The sequence below is a fragment of the Hyaena hyaena genome, unplaced genomic scaffold (assembly GCF_003009895.1).
Source record: "Hyaena hyaena isolate Hyena2069 unplaced genomic scaffold, ASM300989v1 scaffold_10, whole genome shotgun sequence".
NCBI classification, from domain to species: domain Eukaryota; kingdom Metazoa; phylum Chordata; class Mammalia; order Carnivora; family Hyaenidae; genus Hyaena; species Hyaena hyaena.
The window spans coordinates 1,048,725-1,067,383 of NW_024080642.1; the positions used below are offsets into that span (position 1 = coordinate 1,048,725).

General features: G+C 46.7%; 1 protein-coding gene across 1 annotated transcript; it reads right to left on the reverse strand.

Moving 5' to 3' along the window:
- Window positions 1–875: 875 nt before the first annotated feature.
- On the reverse strand, window positions 876–8,516 carry SPACA3 (sperm acrosome associated 3). Its single transcript, XM_039253805.1, has 5 exons — window positions 8,410–8,516; window positions 4,776–5,050; window positions 3,772–3,930; window positions 3,291–3,369; window positions 876–1,051 (listed from the first exon to the last, which is right to left on the reverse strand). The coding sequence occupies exons 2-5, from the start codon at window positions 4,960–4,962 to the stop codon at window positions 985–987; spliced, it is 492 nt and encodes a 163-aa protein (XP_039109736.1). The 5' UTR covers window positions 4,963–5,050; window positions 8,410–8,516; the 3' UTR covers window positions 876–984.
- Window positions 8,517–18,659: the final 10,143 nt, after the last annotated feature.

Sequence of the window (18,659 nt, forward strand, 5' to 3'; positions counted from 1 at the left end):
CTCTGCATACCTTCCTTCTTCAGACACAGTCCATCCTGAAGAACCTAAGACACTGAGCTCGAGGAGAATGGGAGACACCTTCAGAGCTTCCCACATTTTGAGGAAAGCAGAGAAGTACCCTGTGCTGCCTGAAAGCCATCCACACCCTCCACCCAATCCTCCAGCAAGGGTTAGCCAGACCAGGGATAATTTCCTTACCCAGACCAGGGATAATTTCCTTACCCAGGCTGGGGCTCCAGCACTTGAATATCCTGATGCTAGAGGGCACTGGAGAGCAGGGTGAGAACCTAGCTGAAGCCCATGGTGGTAGTCTCCTCTCACCACCCGCCACCCCTTGGCTTCTACCAGTGTGATAGCAGTCACCAGCTGGAGGGCCAGGGCACTGTGGCCACCCCCTGTGACCAGAGCCACAGAAAATAAATGTCCGAAGGACTCTCCCAGATAAGCTAGGGATACACCACACCAGACCCAGATAAGGTTGCTTATAAAATATAAGATGCCTAGCTAAATTTGAGTTTCAGGTACATAACACATCATTTTTCATAAGTGTGTTCCATGCAATATTGGAGACACACATGTTGTAAAATGTATTTGTTGTGTATTCAAAATTCAAATTTAACTCAGGCATCCTGTTTTGGTTTTTGTTTAGCTAAATCTGTCAAACCTAGATCCAGGTAAAGGGGCTATTAAACTCTACCAGGTGTGGGCAAGGGAGGCACTGATCCCCCAGGTCTCCAGAAATGGAGGCAAGCCTTCCATGGTAGGCTTTCTGGATCCCACCTGAAGCTCCAGCCCAGGTGGACAGGTGAAGAAACTTTGAGTTGCTCTGGCTCTGACATGCCACCAGGAAACACAGTGATGGAAGAGAACCACACTTAGGTTAAACCACACTTTATTGGTTGGCTTGTCTTCTCAAGCCTGCATCAGAAACCAAACCACATCTCCCAGCCTGCTCTGCATGGCCTGGTCCATCCACATAGGATCCTACAGGTCACAGCCATCCACCCAGTCGCTGAGGTCCTTTCCCTGGCAGTGATGCCTCCAGGCCTCCCTGAGGATGGAGGATGGGGAAGAGAAGGGACCAAATCAGCTGCAGCCTTCAGTCCCTGCTCAGAGAAGAATAGGAAGGAGGTGTGGGCTCTAAACCAGAAGTGAGGTAAAGAAAGGGGCTAGTAAGGGAAAAAGCAACAAGTAAACCCCCATTAACTAGCAAAGAAGGAGTAAAAAGGGAAGAGAATAGCCCTCAAAAGTCATCTATGTAGGCTCCTTATTTTATCAATAGAGACACAGGGCAATTTGTTCAAGTTCACCCAAAAGGCAGTGGCAAAGGTCTGGATTCCCAGGGTCCAGAGACCTAGGCCAGTGCTCTTTTCCTACATCATGTTCCTTCTGCTGACAGTGATGCCACCTTATGAGTGGAAAGAACTTTACAGTCTACATAGCACTGTCCCACCCGTCATTCATTTACCTGCAGTCCACCCCACCCTCAGGAGCCCTACAATGTAGATTAGGCAGATATCATGTTCCCTATATTCCAAATCAAACACTGAGACTCAGATGCAAAATTACTTGCCCAAGATCCAGAGCTAATAAATGCCAAAACTATAGCCACAGCCATTTCTCTTTGGCTACCAATTCTGGTCTTTTCAGTGTTGGTAACTATAGTTTATGGGCTCTTTCAGAACCATTACCTTGATCCTGCATCACATTAGCATCTTGAGGAAGGAAGATAAACAGATCCTGGGGTCCTGTAGTCCTAAGTTGTCAGGGGTACCAAACTTTGGTAACCTCATGATGTCGATGTCAAAGAGCCCAATGACCAACTGTGCCACTAAAGGACCTCTACAGATCCATCAACGAAGTGTGGTCAGCTGGCTTGTTTGTCTCTTCCATTAGACTGTGAGGCCCTTGAGGGCCAAGACTTGGATCTCAGCCTCTCTGAAGCCCAGCACCCAGCACAGAGCCTGGCACAGACTCTCGATGTGTGCAGGTGACAAAAATAAGCAGTACCCTTTCTACTTTCTAGGACCACAGCCTGTTATTAGCCTCAGCCACATCTCAGGGGTGATACCTGACATGAATTTATTCCCAGCGCACAAAAGAGAGCTGTTTTTCATTTAACCCAAAAGGACCCATTTCTTCCATCTCAGGTTGGGGTATCCAAGGTCTCAAACCCTTAGACTCCTGCTGAGCCTGCACTTACCCTTCTTGTGCAGTATGTCCTGCTGACCTGCCCCACTCCAGATTCCGGTCCTAGAATGTCAACTGTTCTTAGAACAACACATTTCCTAAGCTGTGGCCATTGCCAAGGTCTGAATCTTCTCTAGATTCACAGTCATTTCTACCTCGTCCTCTCCCTCGCTGCCACATATCACCTGTCCCCATGCCTCCTTTACTGCCTTCCTAGCCAAGCCCCCTCCTGTCCATCACCCCTGCAACTGTCCTAGTGCAGACCCTGGATCTCTCACCTGGACTCCTGCAAAGGCTTCTCCACCATCTTCCTACCTCTAGTCTCTCTCCCTTCCCTCTGCTCCTGGGCTGACATTCACTGCCTCCCAGATTGCTTTACCTGCCTTGTGACAGTCACATCTGTCTGTAGTCCCAGGGCTGTAGCCACCTAGGGTATTTCACCCTCCTCACATTCTGCCCCTGCTGGTCTCTCATCCAGAAATGTGGGGAAAGGGAGGTTGGAGACTAAGCAGTGAGATCCCCATCAGAGAAGGCTGTAGGGCCACTTTCTCAGACACCCCTCCGCAAACCAAAGATTTAGTCCAGTGCCCCATGAAATAGATGCTCATCCAACTCCCTTGCCTGTGAGGATGGCTGCTTCAAAGGCCATCTTGTGGGAAAGAGGCAAAAAAAGAGAAGGCAGATAGGGTGAGGCTCTGGGGTACCCACCCATGCTTCAAGCAAAGAATAGCTTCTTTGATCTCTCTTGGGTTTTTCTACCAAAGTTAGTTTAGATGAAGATGCCACAGTTAAACAAGCAGACAGATAAGGTTGGCTAGACCCAGGCCTGGCAGACCTATAGGCAGGCTTCCTAACATAGGTATAATTTGGAAGAGCCAGGCTTGGCTCCATGAACTGCAGTGAATTGCTCGTCCTCCCTGACACTCACTGCGTTGTCTGTAAATAGTGATCCCTATGGCCGAAAATTGTGCACAGAGTAGATTGTGAAGCCAGGGAACGGTGGCCCAGACGAAGTGAACACTCAGGAAAGATCACTTCCCTCTTGCTGTCCACAAGTCCTGGCCACATCACCCTGAGGGGTTCCAGACCAAGTCACTCACCAGCTGGCCAGCCCTTGGGGCTGTTGAGCTATCTTCATGGCACAGATGACAGTATCCTTCAGGTTAGGATTCAGCAAGTCTGGGGGGGGAGGCAGAGAAACATGATGGGGGAACAGGGGACAGAGCTGGACTTCCACAGTCTGTTTTTCTCTCTCTTACACACACACATGCACACACCATCCCAAATGCAATCCTGTCTCTCAATCCCTCTGGAAGCACAGACATCACTCTATCACCCCCCTCCCCACATTCCTATGTCTCTCAGGACAGTCTCCCATCCGGGACCCCAAAGCAGATTCATGGAGGACCCATGCCCACACTCACCACTTGCCCCATCCCACTCTCCTTGGGAGGCCCAGAGGGTCATGGGGAGATGCCCACTCAGAGATAAAGGCAAGGGGAGCAAACCACACTGGGAAGGAAGCCAAGGCAGGTACAGAGGCCTGGCCCCAGGCAGCCCCAGGCTGAGGCCCAGCCCTACCAGAACAGTACATCTGGCACCGGTTGGGAACATCTGGGCTGAGAATTTTGCACCACTTCCGGCTGTTGATCTGGAAGATGCCATTGTTGGTGCTCCCATCAGCTTCATGGTCCACAGCAGCTGTGTTGAAGCCACTTGTGAAGTAAGCAAGACAGACCCCTGCATAGGGTGGAGACATGATCCTGAGGGCCAGATGACTGAAACCAGTGCAGACCAGGACACTCACGGTGCTGGTGCCACACGCCAGCTCCTCCGAGCCTCCTCTGCTACTGCTTCAAGGTTATCAGGGCATCTGGACTCCCACCTACTGTGCAAATGACTCCACCAAGGCTTGGGGAGGGGGGCAGGGTGGGGAGGCAAGTGACTCACTCAAGGTCACCATAACTACCAAAGAGCAAGAGTTGAGACTGTTCCCTCAGGCCTCCTGACTCCTAGAGCAGCCTCCCTACTATCTCACCACTCAGCACACAGTGGGGCCTGAGAAATCACTATGGGATGAAGGAACAAGAAAGAGTTAGGTCTTTAGAGGCAAGATGAGGAAGACACAGCTGAGAGCTAGCAAGGAGCCAGGCACTAGAAAAAAAAAAAATGAGTCCAGATGTGGCTGGACCTCACAGCTTCCCGAAAACTACCAGCAGTTGGAAAGTTTGGTGATACTGGTTTGCACAGTCTACCCTAAAAGTCAATGGGAACATCCTATCCCCGTGGCTGCCATTATGATCAGGGTGCTAAGCTATTCTATTCCTTTGACGGGTGACCTTAGCAGCAGGGACAGAGGATGAAGAAGCATGCTGATTGGGCTGCTTGTGGCCTATCATGTATCTAACTTGTGCTGAGTGTCACCTACCCATCATAGAATCTTAGGTCATAGAACCTTTGATGCCCAAAGGAGAGCTGAAACTCAGAAAGCTGCCAAGGCCATACTCCCTGAGTGAGAGTAGGGAGGGAGGGGAGGAGGATGGGGAGGCACCTGGGGGGAGCCTGGAAGGGAGAGGGGTTCTCACAGTCAGCCATGCTGTATCCCCGGTATCCCTCCATGCCAAAATCCTGGAGTGCTCTGGCCAGCTCACAGCGACTGTAGACCCTGGCCTGGCTGGAGATGAGCAGGCAGCTGAGCACAGAGGCAAAGGCCAGCAGCATGATCCCCGGCGGGCACCGTTGCCTTCTGGGAGCCCAGCTCCTGGCTTCCATGCACAGCCCCCGCCACGCTGGCTCACAGCTGGGTTTTGAGATGGCAGACAGCTCAACAGCCCTGGATGTCCAGTCACAAGAGGTTACCCTTTGGAAGAAAAAGAAAACCAGGTCCTGAGCATACCTGGGAAAAGGGGGCAAAGGTTCCAACATTGCAAATCATCTCCCTTGCGGTCCTGGTGAAGCATCAGCCACGCCACTGAGATTCCAGATCCAGGAGAGGGATCCCTGAGGTCAGCTCCTCTCAATCCTGTTCTACCTTTCCCCCAGCAGCTGAGAGGGGAGGGGAAATGGGGAAGAACAGGGACCTGTTTGGAGCTCCATACTACATGCCAGGCATGATCGAATCCTGAGGCCCTCTGTTTCACAGCTAGGAAGGGGCAAAATTTGGAATGAGATCACAGTTTACATGACTCCAGAGCTCCAGAGTGAGTTATGGCCATGAGCGTGTGTTTCCAGAGGGCAAGGGCTCAGCAATGTCATCATTGTGTAAGTCAGTCCCTAACACCTGGCCGTCCGGGGAGCTCTCTCCTAGCGCTGAGCCAGGCCTGAGATAAAGTCCCCCCATACAAAACTACCACCCCTCAGCCCTCCCAAGTGGGGCTGCCCTTTCATCCACACATGGCCCCAAGGTGGTACTGAAATTCTCCTTCATGTCCACCACCCTTTCTAAACTATCACCTTGCAAAAGCCTCTCTCCTTTGAAGCTCTCACCTCAGCTCCTTTGGCTTGCCTCTCAGCACTGGCTCTGTTGGCCAGCCCTCGATATGATGAAGGACATTCGTCCCTGATTATGACCTTTGCCTCCACTCTGTCTTAGCCACCCACTCCCATGGCCTTGCCATCCCTGCATCTTGCCACCTCCCCTCCATTCCAGTGTCTCCCTGACCCTGACCCCTGACACATCTTCCCCCTCTCCCATGATCTCTATCCCACCACACCTGCTGTCCACCTTCACAGAGTCAAAAAGACAAAAGGCCACACAGCCTCATGAACAGGTATCCCTAAAAACCCCTGGCTTCCAACCCCAATGGGCCTTCAAGGCATTGAGGGTAACAAGGTGGATTAAGGGTGGGGCTTTGCAGTGAGCCCTGAGTTTGAACCCCACCTCCTCACCGCTCAATTCAACATCTCTGACTCTGGACACTTTCTGAGCCTCATTTTCTTTAGCTATGCAATAAGGAAGTGAATAACACCTGCCTCATAAGACTGTCGAAAGAATGAATGAGAAAAGAAAGGCACGGAGAGAACTTAGCTCTTTGCACTAAAAATAGGTTAGTTATTTCTATTATGGACTATTTCTGGAACCAGCACTAATGTTAGTCTTTGGCCAGCTTTCTCTCTCCCATTTCCTTCAAAGAGTATTCAAGATGCTCATTACTGTCCACAAGCCTCTCCTCCCTGCCCCACCCCAAAGCTCCCAAAAGACCTCACCTCCTGCCTCAGGGGCAGCAGCGGCCTCATCCCGCTCACCTCCACCCTTCTAGCGTGATCATGCATTGCCCCTGCACTTGTCAAGGTCCATCACATCTGCAAGCTCCAGATTTCACTCTTTCCTGACTCTCAACCTTGCCCCACGGATCATCTCTCTTCTACCGGAGTCCTCAGCACCTCCTCCCACTTGCCTCTCCTTCTGATACATAGACGCACTTGGGTCTCATCATTATCTACACGGACTGGTCTCTTTCCCTCTCTTCTCATGGAAACTTCTATGGGAAAAATTACCACTTTCTCACCTCCCCATTTGCTCTCAACCCCGTGATGGTTGGCCTCACCACCACCACTTGTCTGAAATTGTTCTGCCCAGTTCAATGGGCCTTGTCACTTCTTGTCCCACAGGGGCACTCAGCAGCCCCTCACACTGCTGACCAATGTAACTGTTGAGTCTCTTCCCTCTCTTGGCTTCCATGATGTTCCCTCTCTTGAGTCCCCTGCTTCTCAGACTAATTCTTCTGATTCCCCTTTGTGGACTCCACTTCTGCCTAGGTCTTAAATGCTAGAATGATTTTCAGCTCTTACCCTCCTCTTTTTCACGTCAGGATACCCTGTGGGCCACCCAACTGTTAACTGCCACCTGCAGTCTGATGACATCATATTCCATCTTCCCCAGAATGGTAGACCCCCTGTGCGTTACCTTCTGGACATTTCCATTTAGATATCCCACAGTCACCTCAGACTAAGCATGTCCAAAACAGAACCGATGTCCCCACTAAAGTCTGCTTCCTTAAGTCTTTCGTTTCTGGGTTGCAAACATTCTTGGCTTGAAACTCGAAACTTTTTTTAGTTTAGACACATTTACCCAAACTAGAAATACGGATGGCATTCTTCACTCCCTCTATCATTACCCCCTTCACCCTTCCTCAGACAGTCGATCCCAGAGTGCCACTGATTGTACCCTCCCTCCAAGAGTTCAGACCACCATCGCGGCATGATGGTGGGCTCCTTGCATCCAGTCCTGACTCTTCTTCCACACTGTTCTACACACATTTACCACCATGAGTTGTTTTTTTTTTTTTTTTAAACAAAAAGGCTGGCCACCTGACACCCTGCATCACTGCTCCTAGGCATGGTCCACAAGGCCCCTGGTGACCCAGCCACAAGGACCTCTCTTCACTCACACAGTGAGTTCCTGTAATGCCTTACTGTGCACTCATGGTGATACCACTGTCTGGCAGTAGCCCTGCCCTTCCTTTCCATGCCTAACTCTTACTCATACTTGTAGGGTCACACCAGAGCTGAGTCCTCCAGTACCCTCATGCTCCCCAAGCACCCTGTGCCTCTGTCATCCCTCTGTCACATGTAATATACATGAGTCTTTCCCACCATACAGTGAACTTCCAAAGAACAATGGCCGTCTTGTTTATCTTCACATCCTAAGGATCAAGCAGAGTTGCTGGTATGAAGTGGCTGCTTAGACTGAAGCATCCTGAGGTCCTGACCCCAAAGAGCATGAAACTTCCCCAGCAAAGTGGGGGTGGGGAGGTCAGGGGTCAGGGAAACCTCGCTGAGTTCTCCAAACCTGGTGGACACTGCAGTGGGCCTTTCCTGGATGTTTTCTAACTTAATCTCATCTAATATTCTCAATAACTCAAGAGGCGTAGGAGTAATATCCCCCTTTATAAATGAAGAAACTAAGTTGACTGCTACATGGAGATTGTTTTTGACTTTTTGTAGCCAAGAGATTTAAAACTAACTTCATCTCGAGTGTTTCACAGCAGGTCGAGGGGTGTAAGGAGTGAGGTCTGGTAATTCAGAGACCAGGCACCTGCCAGCAAGGTCTCCTCTTTCTCTCTCAGCTGGGTGCTCTCCCAGCCCAGGGCTAACCCCCCTCCATTCCTGACCACCACCTTTCTTTTTCCATGTCCGTCTCTGGCCAAGCCAGCCAGGGACTGGTTAACAGCTGCAGGAAGAGGGGAAGGGGGCTCACTGATCAGGTGTTGTCCCTACCAGAGCTGACACAGCAGTGACAATGGTGGCAGCAGCAGTGACCCAACACCCTGCTTCAGCTCAGGACACCCCCATGATAGTGCTAGGGCCCCAGGCACCCAGCTTTAAGAGAATGATGGGGGAGGGCAGGCTCCAGACTGATGTCAGGCCTTCTGGAATCCCCCAGTTCTGTGAGCTCATCTCCTAGAACCATCTTCACCCATTGAGTTTCAACTGGTCCTCTGAGCCCCTCAATTTCAGGACTGGGAACATGTTAGGAGTATCTAGGCCCAATCTTTCTTGACCACCTACACACACACACACACACACACACACACCACAACACATTGAAGGATGACTCCTCAGCTCCCAACAGACCCTTCAGGTGGTTGCCCAGTGATGACAATGACAGGTGCACACCACCTCCCCAGGCGTCAAACTGCTCCAACTGGCAAAAAGTTCTTTCTTAGTGCTGAGCCACAGAGGTCTGTTTTCTGCATCTGGATGATGACAGTTCAGTGTGGACAAGCCTGAGACAAAGGTGATGCTGTGGACCCTAAAGCTTGAGGGACAAAGAAGTGAAGTGGAAGGACATGTAACACCCGTGTCTGTACCCCACAGGGGCCTCTGCTTGGAGGTTGGATGGCACAGCAGTTAGAGCCTGGGCTTTGGAGTCAGCTGGATCTGGGAATGAGCACAGATACTCGCGACTACCAGCTGGGTGAGCCAGGAAAAGTGACTTAACCTCTTAGTTTCCTCAATTCTCAAGTGAGAATAACAACATCAGAAGTATCCAGGGGCACCTGGGTGGCTCAGTCAGTTAAATGTCCAATTCTTGATCTCAGGGTCAGGAGTTCAAGCTCCGTGTTGGGCTCCACACTGGGCATGAAGCCTATTTAAAAAGGAAGAAGAAGGAGGAGGAGGAGAAGAAGGATTAAGTGCTTGGTACTCAGGGTACTCAATTGATAGGAGCAATTACTACTAAGAACAGAGGATTGCCATAAACATGTTGAATTACACCTGCTCACCCTATCTGCCTGCACCCCATCCCAGATCCACCAGTTTAAAGTCAAGGGTTGGCCGAGATCACCTTAAGACTTCTTTTTATTTTTTTAAATTGTGGTATGAACACTTCACATGAGATTTAACGTCAACAAATCCGTAAGTATATCTACAGCACTGTTGACTATAGGTACAATGTTGTACAAAAGATCTAGAGCTTATTCATCTTGCTTAACTGAAAACTGTATGTCTATTGATTAATAACTCCCCATTTCCCCCTCCCCAGCACCTAACAGCCACCATTCCACTCTTTGTTTCTACAAACTTAACTACTGTAGATAGCTCACACAACAAGAATTGTGAAGTCTTTTTCTATGACCAATTCATTTCACTGAACATAATGTCCTCAAGTTCATTCGTGTTGTAGCACATGACAGAATTTCTTCCTTTCCTTTATTTTATTTTATTTTTATTTATATTCAAGTTAGTTAACGTACAGTGTAGTCTTGGCTTCAGGAGTAAAACCCAGTGATTCATCTCCTACCTGTGACACCCAGTACTCATCCCAATAAGTGCCCTCCTTAATGCCCATCACCACTTTAACCCATCCTCCCATCCCTCCAGCAACCCTCATTTTGTTCTCTGGCTGAATAGCATACCATTATGTGCATATACCACATCTTCTCTAACCATTCATCTGTGAAGGAACATTTAGGTTGTTTCCACATCTCAGCTATTGTGAAAAATGCTGCAGTGAACACGGGAGTTCTAATATCTTTTTGAGATCCCGATTGCAATTATTTCAGAGAAATACCCAGAAGTGGGATTTCTAAATCATATGGTCGTTTCATTTTTATTGTTTTCCACAGTGACTGCACCATCTTGCATTCCCACCAGCAGTGCACGAAGGTTCCATTTTCTCTATATCATCGCCAATGCTTTGTTGTCCTGTTTTTTGAATAGGCATCCTGACATATATGAGATGCTATCTCCCTCGTGGTTTGGATTTGCATTTCTTGGATGATTAATGACATTAAGCTTTTTTGTTTTGTTTTGTTTTTACATATACCTGTTGACCATTTTCATGTCTTCTTTGGAGAAACATCTTTTTGGCATCAATATTTCTCTAAAAATTTTTTAATGTTTATTTTTGAAAGAGAGAGAGACAGAAAGCAAGCGGGGGAGGGGTAGAGAGAGAGGGAGACACAGAATCAGAAGCAGGCTCCAGGCTCTGAGCTGTCAGCACACAGACGGACATGGGTCTCAAACTCATGAACCTCAAGATCATGACCTGAACCGAAGTTGGATGCATAACCGACTGAGCCACCCAGGTGCCCCATGGCATTCGTATTTCTTAAAGACTCCCCAGATGCTCCAGTGTGCAGCCAAGCTTGAGCCTTCAGAACTCTGGACTTGAGTTAAGTACACCCAAGTTCAATGTCTTACTCTGTCCCCTGCTGGCTATTTAACCTGCCCTGCCCACTAGAACCACAGTACTTAATCTCCCCATGCCTCATTATGCTCCTCTGTAAAATGGAAATAATCCTTTCCTAATGCATGAAGATGGCTAGCGGTTAGTTCAGTACATTTTAGCTCTCGTTTTTATTGTCTGGCCCTTGGTGGTGATTCTGTCTGGTTGAGATTTGGGGTTTTTACTGCATTGGCCTGCTTTTACTATTTTATCGCTTCTTTTTATTGAGTAATCTTTCAGCTTATTTTATTTTATTGTATGTTTTGTTATTTCCCACTTGACTTTCACTTTTAAATGGTGAATAAGAAACAGCAGCTTAAAAGAAACAGTTATGAGGGCAGATAAGGCCCAGTTGCGGATCAGTAGGTCTTTATTTCCCCACTGAGCTCTGCAGAGGTCTTTCCCGTTGCCCCAGAGGAGCTCAGGTTCTTGACCTCATCCTAGCAGAGATCCTCCACTGACTCTCTGCGGGTTTAAGTTCTCCAGCAGCAGCTCTTACATTCCTGGTTCTCAGCCCCCGGCAGCACATTAGAGAAAACACTGATGTCTAGACCCCATCCCGGGCAAATCATGTCAAAATCTCTGGGCTAGGGCTCAGGTATCAGGTTTTGCTTTTGTTTTTAGTGCTTTCAGGTGATCCCAAAATGCTACCAGGGCTGAGAACCACGGTTCTTACCAAACTTTTTATAGATCCCTAAATACGTGACAATGCTTTGCATCCAGGTCATACATGCTATGCTATATGTGATTCCCTCTGACCAACACATCCTCTCTATCCAACCCCCTGGCTGGCTTTGAGTCCTCCTTTAAGCATCACTGAAGCTGGGCTTCCACCTTTAGCCCACTTGGGCTGAGTTAGGAGTCCCCAGTATCCTTGCACAGCATCTGATGCTAAAATGTCATCTCAGCCTCCATCACATGATATCAGTACCTTCTTCATTGCTCCCAGCAGACTGGAAGATGCCTGATGAGTCCCTCATGTCTATTTTCCCATTGTCAAAAACAAGATTTTCTAGGGGTTCCTGGGTGGCTCAGTTGGTTAAGTGTCAGACTTAGGCTCAGGTCATGATCTCACGGTTCGTGGGTTCGAGCCCTGTGTCAGGCAATGTGCTGACAGCTAGCTCAGAGCCTGGAGCAGATTCTATGTCTCCCTCTCTCACTTTCTGCTCCTCCTCTGATGCTCTCTCTCTCTGTCAAAAATAAATAAACATTAAAAAACTTTTTTAAAAAACAAGATTTTTTGGTTTTTTAATCTTTTTAAATTTAGTTATTGTTTACTTTACATCTAAGTTAGTTAGCATATGGTGCAACAATGATTTCAGGAGTAGATTCCTTAATGCCCCTTACCCATTAAGACCATTCCCCCTCCCACAACCCCTCCAGCAACCCTCTGTTTAAGTCTTTTATGTTTTGTCCCCCTCCTTGTTTTTTTATATTATTTTTGTTTCCCTTCCCTATGTTCATCTGTTTATCTTAAATTCCACATATGAGTGAAATCATATGATATTTGTCTTTCTCTGACTAATTTCACTTAGCATAATACCCTCCAGCTTCAACCACGTAGTTGCAAATGGCAAGATTTCATTCTTTTTTATTGCTGAGTAATACTCCATTGTGTATACATACCACATCTTTATCCATTCATCTGTCAGTAGACATTTGTGCTCTTTTCATACTTTGGCTATTGTTGATAGCGCTGCTATTAACTTTGGGATCCATGTGCCCCTTCAAAACAGCACACCCATGTCCCTTGGATAAATACCTAGTAGTGCAATTGCTAGGTTATAAGGTAGTTCTATTTTTAATTTTTCAAGGAATCTCCATACTGTTTTCCAGAGTGGTTGCACCAGTTTGCATTCCCACCAGCAGTGCAAAAGAGATCCTCTTTCTCTGCATCCTCACCAGCATCTGTTGTTGCCTGAGTTGTTAATGTTAGCCATTCTGAGAGGTGTGAGGTGGTATCTCATTGTGGTTTTGATTTGAATTTCCGTGATGATGAGTGATATTGAACATTTTTTTGTGTCTGAAGAACAAAATTTTTTAAATTCTATGTAAAGAAATGAAGAAATGAATGAGAATCACCTAATCAACTGATTCAGAAACAATTGATTTTAGCCCAGGGGACTCCATCAGGAGAGCAGTGAAGCTGATCCCAAAAGGGTGTGATAGGGACACCGAGGACGTGGAAAACGTAAGTCCTCCTCTGGCTGCAACTAGGGAGAGGTTGGAGCCCCTAGGGAGAGACCTGTTTACCTGGTCCTCTCCAAACCTAGTACATCGAAAACAGAATTCACCTCTTCTCCTATATAAGTCATGCTCTGTTATGGTCACCACTAATCACAGCACATAACGTAATTGCAAGATACAGTTATTGGGAGGTCTGAGAAATATAAAGTCACTAACCCTACACTATCTAGTCTCACACCAGCATATTCTTTTAGTTTTCTGTCTTTGTTATCATTCTGTCTTCCTTCTTATAATGGGCAATTTTATGTGTCTACTTGACTGGGGCACAGAGTGCCCAGATATTTGGTCAAACATTATCTGTGTGTCTGAGAGTGTTTCTGGATGAGACTAATATTTTTTTCATTGCAATATATTTGACATATAATGTTGTATAAATGTAAAGTGCACAACCTGTTAATTTCATACATTTACATATTGTCACATAATTTGCCATGGTGGCAATAATTAGCACCACTACCATGATACATAATTAGTTATTTCTAGTGGCTGGAATAATAGAGTTCCAGTCTACCAGCAAGTTTGAGTAATAAATACAATATTATTGTCTGTATTCACTATACTGTGCATTCGACGAAATTAACACTTAAATAAGATAGATTGGGGTACCTGGGTGGCTCGGTTAGTTGAGCATCTGACTCCAGCTCAGGCAATGATCCCCCAGGTCATGGGTTCGAGCCCTGCATTGGGTTCTGTACTGAAAGCTCAGAGCCTGGAGCCTGCTTTAGATTCTATGCCTCCCTCTCTCTCTGCCCCTCCCCTGCTCATGCTCTGTCTCTCTGTCTCAAAAATAAATAAACATTAATAAATAAATAAATAAATAAGATAGATTGACTAAAGCAGATTGTCCTCCCTAATGTGGGTGGGCCTCATCCAATCAATGGAATGCCTGAATAGAACAAAAGGGTTGATCCTCCCTGCATAAGAGGGAATTCCTCTTGCCTGTGTTCAAACACAGATATCAGCTTTTTTTCATGCCTATGGAATCAAGCTGAAACATCAGCTCTTCCTGTGCCTCAAGCCTGCCAGTCTTTGGACTGGAACTACATCATTGTTACTCTTCGGTCTTCAGCTTCCCAACTCACCCCACAGATCTTGGGTCTTGGCTGCCTCGATAATTGCATAAGCCTTATAATGTTTTTAAGATCTATGTGTGTGCCAGTGTGTGCATGTGTGCGTGTGTGGTCCCCGTTGTAATCAAACATTTGTATAGGTATATAGATAGAGACATACACATGCTACTAGTTCTGTTCCTCTGAGGAGCTCTGACTGATCCCCTTGGATCAGTTGGTAGAAAATCATGTAACAGTTGTCAGGTTCCTCAGTGAACATTATTCCCTTCCTCACCCTGGTGCCACTACTGGCTGACCTCCTCCCCACCCCTTTTACCATTCGTGGCTTCTACAGCACAAGGCAACTGGCTGAGAGCCACAGACTTCGGCTCAGGTTCTGATATTACAAAACTTACTAGCCCCGTGACCTCGGCAGGGTACTTCGCCTCACTGTCCCTCAACATCTTCGCCTATAAAGTCAAAAGAACTGCCACCCACGGGCTTGTTGAGGGGATTAATGATACAACATGCAAAGCATCTTATCCAGGACCTGGCACCAAGCAGACTCAATAAGAAGGTAGTTTTTAATTATTATTTTGGGCAGAGGAAACCAAGTAATCATTCTTTTGAGAAGTGCACTTGAATTGTCAAAAACAGCTCCAAGTAAAAGAACCGAAGGATCGTGCAAAGTAAAAGCAGAAGCTTGTTTTAACTGATTAGAGGCCTTTTCCTCATCCAAGTCTGTGCTATCTTGGCCCTCGCTGAAGTCACAAGGTCTCTGGATAAGCAGGGAATTACTCTACTAGCATTCATCTTCTTGGACTTCCATCCCAGGGATTTGCCATCAGGGAAACCGACACAGCCCAAAGGAAAAGGGGAGACATCCATCTTCACAGAAGTGATTGTTCATTCCTGTCACACCCTCCCTCCCCATCCTGATGTCCTTCAGAGGTCAAAAATGGGTCTCTAACTCTGTTCCTGCCACTCTGGCCGGTGCTCAGCCTAGCTTCTCTGGGACTGCAATGATTTCCTAACTGGTCTCTCTATGTGTATAAACCTTTCATGACTCAGAGCAGCAGCTATATGGCCCTCGGCAGTCTGACCTCTCTCCACATCTCCAGCCTCAGCTCCCTGAACACCCTGCCCCCCACAATGCCACCCTGTGGGTTTCCACAGTCACAAACCACCAACTCTTCCCCAAACTCATCTGCCAAAAATCTCTCCCCCTGAGCACCAGAGAGCTCCGTTTCATCCTTCAAAACCAGCCTCTCACTGCAACTTCTGCTGAGAGTGCTAAGCTGATACACACTACCTCCTGAACCCCGCAATTTGTTTTTCTGCCCCAGAACCGTTTTCTCTTTATCATAGAACTACCACATTACACTATAATTTACAGTGTGCTTGACTGTAGCCCTTTCTGCGAGCTTTTCCAGAACAAGGAGTATTTTCTGTTTATCTCCGTATTTCCTTTTAATGGCTGGGGCACCAAATGGCAGTTAGGTGAGTACATTTAAAGACACACTGCTTGGGGAGGGAGAGAGATGGATGAGGCCATAAAGATTCTGTGATAGACCAGTTCTGTCTCTTGATTAGGGTGGTGGATACACAAATGCATGCAATAAAGTGATATAGGACAGGGCGCCTGTCAGAAGTTTGCAGATGTTCCGGGTGCCTGGGCGGCTAAGTGTCTGACTTTGTCTCAAACCATGATCTTGCACTTCGTGGGTTCAAGCCCCATGTTGGGCTTTGTGCTGACAGCCCAGAGCCTGGAGCCTGCCTCAGATTCTGTGTCTCCTTCTCTCTTTCTGTCCCTCCCCCACTCACACTCTGTCTCTCTCTGTCTCTAAAAAAATGAATAAATGTTAAAAATTATTGTTAATAAATAAGGTGACATAGAAGACTCACACACATTGTAGCAAAGTGGATGTCCCTATTCTGATAGTATGCTATAGTTATGTAAGATGTAACTATGGGGAGGAACAGAATGAAGGGATTAAGGGATCTCTCTACTATTTCTGCAACTTTGGGCGAGTCTATAATTATTTGATAATGAAAAGTGTTTTAAAAAGGAAAAATGCACAGGCTAGTTTTACTGTTCTGACTAAGCTAATAAAATAATGAGAGAGAAAGGAGCAATCAACTCTGGAATTTTTCACCAAGTCTAATTTAAGATTATTTAAAACCGATTAGCTGGAGGGTGAATGTTAGAACAGAAGCATAACCCAAATGTGCTTCAACATCTGGCTTATTTAGAAATCACACCAAGTTGCTACTCCAAAGGCCTTCCGACCAGTGCCTAAGTGGTGAGAACCCCAAGCAGAATGAATCAGGTCAGTGCAGCTGTGGGGCTGAAGGAGGTCACCCAGGATGAAACCCCGGAGGAAAAACCCAAAGCTTCAATTACACTATCTGACCAGACTGAAAGAGGCTGAATGGGAGGAAGAAATCCACACCCCTGGCTCACGACTTTGGGAAGCCACAGGATCAAAAAATCTGCTTTCAGGTCCTTAGCAACTCGGACCTCTCACAAGCTGGAGATGTTGAATAGTGAGGCTTCTGGCAAACTGACATCTCCAAAAGTGTAAAGCCTCTACAAATTGAAGGCCTCTAAAATCCTGAGATTCCTAGTGACCAGGGCGGGCTAACAACCAATGATTTCAAGAGCCTAGAGCCTTAAGAGCCTGAGGCCCCTAATAACTGATGATTCTAATAACTTGGGGCCTTTGAGAACCATGAAGCCTTTAATAAATTGAAAAATTGAATAACCTGAGGCTTCTAACAACCCAAGACCTATAATAAACTGAGACTCCTAGCAACCCAGGTCTCCTAGCAACATGGGGACTCTAATTATCAGAGACTCCTAGCAACCAGGGAGATTGTACAACCTGGGGGCCCAGCACACATCCACCCATGGACCCAGACTGCCTCCCATTCTGCAGGGACTGCCCACTGAATCTTGAGAGACAGTGTGACCTAGGAGACAGAGGCAGAATTGGGAACTGATTGCCTGTGTTCTGATTTGGCCACTCACTAAATATATAGCATTTGGCTTAACCTCCCTATCAGTTTCCTTACATATAAAATGAGAATGAGCATGTCTTGCTCAGAAAACTGTTATGAGAACCAGGAAAGAAGGTTTATGGGAAAGCATCTTAACAACTGTACATATACATGTTTCCCTTTCTGACAACACCCTCTCCTCCCTATCTCAATAGCCACCATATTGCATCAGTTCTTCCAAAATGGCTTTCCCACTTAGTCCAGGTCCATCACCACCACCAAAGTCACAGACCCCTCCCTCCACTGTCTCTGTTGCCACCAGTTATCTTTCCAACATACAACGCCATCATGTCACTTTTGCCTGCAAGCTTCCTCTGGCTCCCTTGCTCTTGGAGTCAAGTTCAAACTCTTGGCCATGGTACATAAACTCTTCATGATCAGGTTCTATCGTTCCAGCTTCATCTTCAGTCACTCTTCCAACCCCCACTTCCTTCTTTCACTCCTGAAACAAACCCGAGAAGGAGGTATTAACTATCTCAGCTTCACAGGTATAGAAAATGGGACTGAAAGAAGTAACTCACCCAAGTGCATACAGCCTTGAAGCAGTGATTTGAAAGCTAAGTCTGACTCCAAAACCCAAGTTCTTTGATGGCAAAGCCATCACTGTCTCCTGGAAGTTTCCAAAAATGTGATTCTCTCATTACTCTCTTGACAAACCAATTTTGGTCTTGTCCCAGAACCCCTCCATCCTTTTCTGTGCAAGCAACTGGACAAACTTCAGCTTTGGTGGAGCTTAAGGACTTACACCAGGGGGCACTATCTTTGCACACAAAAACCGTGAATGCACATCAGACCTAAGAGACTATTGAGACCACGCCCAGTGATGCTTAACCTGTGGCCTGTCTCATTTGGCCATATGGCTCATGGTGTAATTTTAGGATAAATGGTTAGAAATCTGCCTCCATGTTGCTGCTCCTCAAAAAAGTGCAGTTATTAACATGTTAGTGGCTTTAAAAAGTCATTTTTATTGACATCATTCCTGTCAATAAAACAGGTTAATCTGAGTTTTAAGAATATATATATTCTTCCATAGGACTCAATAAAGCTACTCTCATTTTTAATTAGGATTAATTCAACCTATAAACACCTTTATAGATTCAAGTTTCAAGATTGGGGATGTGAGGAAGTTGATGGGGAGATGGCAAAAAGACACTCAACAGTGGTATAGTCTGACATTCCCATCTTATCAACGTGAGAACAGCAATCCCAAAGGGAAAGCAAATTGTTCCAGGGACCACAGCAAGTAGGAGAACAGATCTAACTTTGTAGAACATAACTTCATAGTAATACACTCTTACGTTTTTGATGAAGGAAGAGTTCACAAGAGGAACCCTCTGACATTATTGCTCCTGGGCCCAGAGCACATACTAATGAACAGTTAGCCTGGGTATCGTATGGGGCTCCTTATGGTGTGTGGAAGACAGATCATACTTGGTTCGATG

Excerpts from the sequence above, each read along its gene's own strand:
- SPACA3 (XM_039253805.1), bottom strand. The coding sequence starts at position 4,962 with ATGGAAGCCAGGAGCTGGGCTCCCAGAAGGCAACGGTGCCCGCCGGGG. Across the intron at positions 3,370-3,771 it reads GTGCCAGATGTACTGTTCTG|ACTTGCTGAATCCTAACCTG; the intron begins GTAGGGCTGGGC and ends CTCCCCCCCCAG. Across the intron at positions 1,052-3,290 it reads CCCCAAGGGCTGGCCAGCTG|GGAGGCCTGGAGGCATCACT; the intron begins GTGAGTGACTTG and ends CTCCATCCTCAG.